We start from the raw sequence: 3,360 nt of genomic DNA, 5'->3' as shown, positions 1-3,360 counted from the left end.
CCGGACGGGCGCTCGGGGGGCCGGTATGATGCTCCTCCCCTGCCCCCCTGTCAGGGCTCTGCACCCCCCAGCTCCATGGTGTCCATGTGACGCCACTCCTCGGCCAAGCTGGCCTCCCAGGTTGGCTGCTGGTGCTGCCTTGGGACAATCCTGGTACCAGTGATCCCGTCGCATGGGCTTGGGCTGCCGGGACCTTCTAACCTAATGCCTCTGCACAGCCTCCGGGGGAGATGGGGCTCTCGGCCTCTCGGGATGAGGGGCTACCCCGTGACCCCACTCTCTCGGCTCCCAGGTGTTCCTGCACTGCAGCGTGTCCGTCTGCCAGCCTGCGGGGTCCCTGTCCTGTGTGGCCTGCCCTGTGACCAGGCGTGAGTATCCGAGCTCGCGACATGCGTCCCAGGCTAACCTCCTACCCCGAGTGCAGGGGACTCAGACTGGAGATGAGCCTATTAACGAGGCCTCTCCAAGGACTTCTATGAGGCTTCCCCATCCCAGGCCTTTTAAACAGACGCTAAAAATCCTTCAGCTCTCAGCCTTAGCGTTTTCCATATGAATTTTCACTAGGCCAGGAGCCCAACTGGTTCATGGCTTATACATGGCCCGATCACACACACACACACACACACACACACACACACACACACACACACACCTCTCTACCTGGCCAGCTCGTAAAGGTAGACTCTACACCTGCTTGAAGCACCTCTGATCATGTGGCCTGAAGATCTACAAGTGGACGTGACCGGAGGCTTAGAATACACGCTGTAGGGAGGCCCAAAGCTCGTGTGTGTATGTGTGTGTGTGTGTGTGTCCCCGCCTGATCCATAGCATTTACTGTCTCGCCCCTGAATTAATAGGACCCATGTCCCCTGAAGCTCTAAGGCTCTGCTGGTACAAACACATACACATACACACACACACACACACACACATACACACACACAAACCTGTTAAGTCTCACATATCTAACTCCAACTCTACCAAATCCACATCCCTCCTGAGAACTAGAGCCAACTTGTCCAAGGCCCCGTCGCTGGCGAAAGATGCAGAATTCAAACAAAGCTCTTCTCTGTGAACCGATCGCCAGTTACCTTTGTATCGCGGTGTTCACAGGCTATTTATTGTCTAAGTGACTGTTCAGGAAAGAAGGGCAGAGCAGGGCAGTCTGACATGACCTGGAGGCCCCCATTCTGGTGCAATGAGGTAACAGCGCTACATGGAGCCTGTCTGGCTCAGATTCCTATTAACGTCCTAATAGGAGGTGTAAGACCTGCTCATAGGAGGTTTAGTGTGTGAGACTTCACATGGTTTTTTTCTTCAGGCCGAGCAGAGCTGTCCATGTTGAGGAGCCCTGCCTCACATCGGACTCTCACTCCCTGACCCCCCACAACCCCGTGAGCAAAACCCTAACAAACCCCCCTCCCCCTCCCTCCGACAGGAAGGAGACACTCTGACGCCCATGACCCCAACAGCACCGCCTTCATCTCGAGCCAGGGCCCCATGATCCTGCTCCAGGCCACGGAGGACCCTTCCGGAAAGCTTCCTAAATACTCAAGTGAGTGGAAGACCTAAGGGCCCGCCTGGACCAGGGGGCAAACCAAAGCTTCCCCTCCCTCACCCCAGATCACCACCCTTACCTACCCTCCCCTCCGCCAGGTGCTGTGGGAGACTCGGGGGCCCTGTGGGTGGCCGGCCTCTCCGGGGCCGTCATTGTGGGAGTCTTGGGCGTGACCTACCTGGCTGTGAAGAAACGGAGCTGAGTTCCTCAGACCAAACGCACTAATAAACCGAGATTTCACCAGCAGCCCGTGCCCGCGTCTCATTGGCAAGGCTGGTCTCTTTGGGTAGCTCGTTGCCTGTCTGCGGTTGGCATCTCTCCTTTCCAGCTTGAGGGCAAGGAAGGGGTGTGTTTTACCCACGGACAGAATACAAACCGTGGCACCCTAACCTCCCACCCCAGCCCTTCTCTCTTCTGAAGGGAACACCCTTTCAGGAGTTTCACGGTTAGCTGATGACTCGGTGTTCGCAAGAACTAAGCATCTCAGACCGAGCAGAGATGCGCTCAGTGAAACTCTTCCCACGGTCGCACTGGGGCAGAGCAGGTCTGTGGGAGCCATGGCGGGAGACACTTTCAAGATGAACGCCCCACTCCGGGAGCTCATGGGAGCACATGCCGTGGGTCACGCTCAGGGCAGTCTCCCCTTCTCCCCGGGCAGCCCTGCAGGGCACCTGGTAGACCAGGTGTCCCCACTCCTCGGCAAGAGGGAACTTTTGGTCGCCTGGCCTTTCAGCACTGCATCCATCTTGGCACTTAAACAGCTACTTTGTGGTCAGACCAGGCCCCCTTCACACCACTGAGCGGGGGACAATAGTCACTTCACTGACACGGGCACCAGATGGGGACCGGAACCACCCCAGATGCTTGGGGACACACCCGAGGCTCGTGAAGACCGAGTAAGGTGGGCATTCGCCCCCGATTCCCAGGATCTGAGGCAGATAGAGGTCGAATGACACGCCCTCTAACACCAAGCAAGGGCGGGGGGCAGTCGGAGGGAAGCGGGTGTGAGAAGCCAGGATCACCAGGTCAGACCATGGTCGAGCTGGGACGCGGGCCAACTCCATCTTGCCCTGAGAGGACTGGGTTCCCGGTGGGAATGCTTCACCCAGCGGGAGTTCGGAGGCCTGTCTGTCCGCCCGAGGCTGGGATGCTGGCGCTGTGGCGGCCTTGCACACTCAGACCTACAGGAACCCCACAGGGGGCCTGAAATGAAAGCTTTCACTAAAGAGCAGTTTATGGAGGGCAGTTGTGTCCTGGGCCAGTATCTTTCTTGGCAAAGATCAACTTCGACCTTTACTTAGCGCCTACCGTCTTTTTGCAAACACGCCTGTGGAATGTCGGGGTAACGTGTACCTTCCCTTTTCCCAGACCCCTCAGGGTCCAACAGATGGCGTCAGGGCAGAGACCACAAATTCCCTCACTGTTCATGGTTGGCTGTTCACTATCCTATGCCCACCTGTGTCAAAGAAGCATGTGTCTATCCTTCTACTTTTTATCCAATCCCAGAGGTTCTAGCCACCCCCCCCCGCCCCCGCTCCCCCTTAGCTTTCTCCCTAATCTGTCGCCAGTGGATTTCATGTAACTCACTTAGGCCTCTTCCTTGGAGGCCAATTTATAAAAATAAATTAAATAAAACCGCTATTCTCTGGAGCATTGTCTCAATGCATGGAGATTCTGCTTCCTGCCAATCGTCCACAGTTTGGCTCAAACTCACAGATTCTTTACAGGTTTGAATGTTCCTTATGTTCACACAGTACCTGTCTCCTGTGTGTGCTCCCAGGGGCACATGGAAAAGTCACGTT

The 3,360-nt window shown here is 56.3% G+C and overlaps 1 protein-coding gene across 1 annotated transcript in view; it reads left to right on the top strand.

The window, feature by feature from the left end:
- Window positions 1-1,760, top strand: part of ZP4 (zona pellucida glycoprotein 4) — a 5,750-nt gene extending 3,990 nt beyond the window's left edge. Inside the window, exons 10-12 of the mRNA XM_006761312.1 lie at window positions 293-368; window positions 1,439-1,555; window positions 1,657-1,760. Of these exons, the coding sequence (XP_006761375.1) occupies window positions 293-368; window positions 1,439-1,555; window positions 1,657-1,760 (297 nt within the window). The remainder of the gene's footprint in view (window positions 1-292; window positions 369-1,438; window positions 1,556-1,656) is intronic.
- Window positions 1,761-3,360: the final 1,600 nt, after the last annotated feature.

Source organism: Myotis davidii, unplaced genomic scaffold (assembly GCF_000327345.1).
Source record: "Myotis davidii unplaced genomic scaffold, ASM32734v1 scaffold174, whole genome shotgun sequence".
Taxonomy (NCBI): domain Eukaryota; kingdom Metazoa; phylum Chordata; class Mammalia; order Chiroptera; family Vespertilionidae; genus Myotis; species Myotis davidii.
The sequence above is the reverse complement of the archived record's forward strand: the minus strand, read 5'-3'. Positions and strand labels throughout refer to the sequence as shown.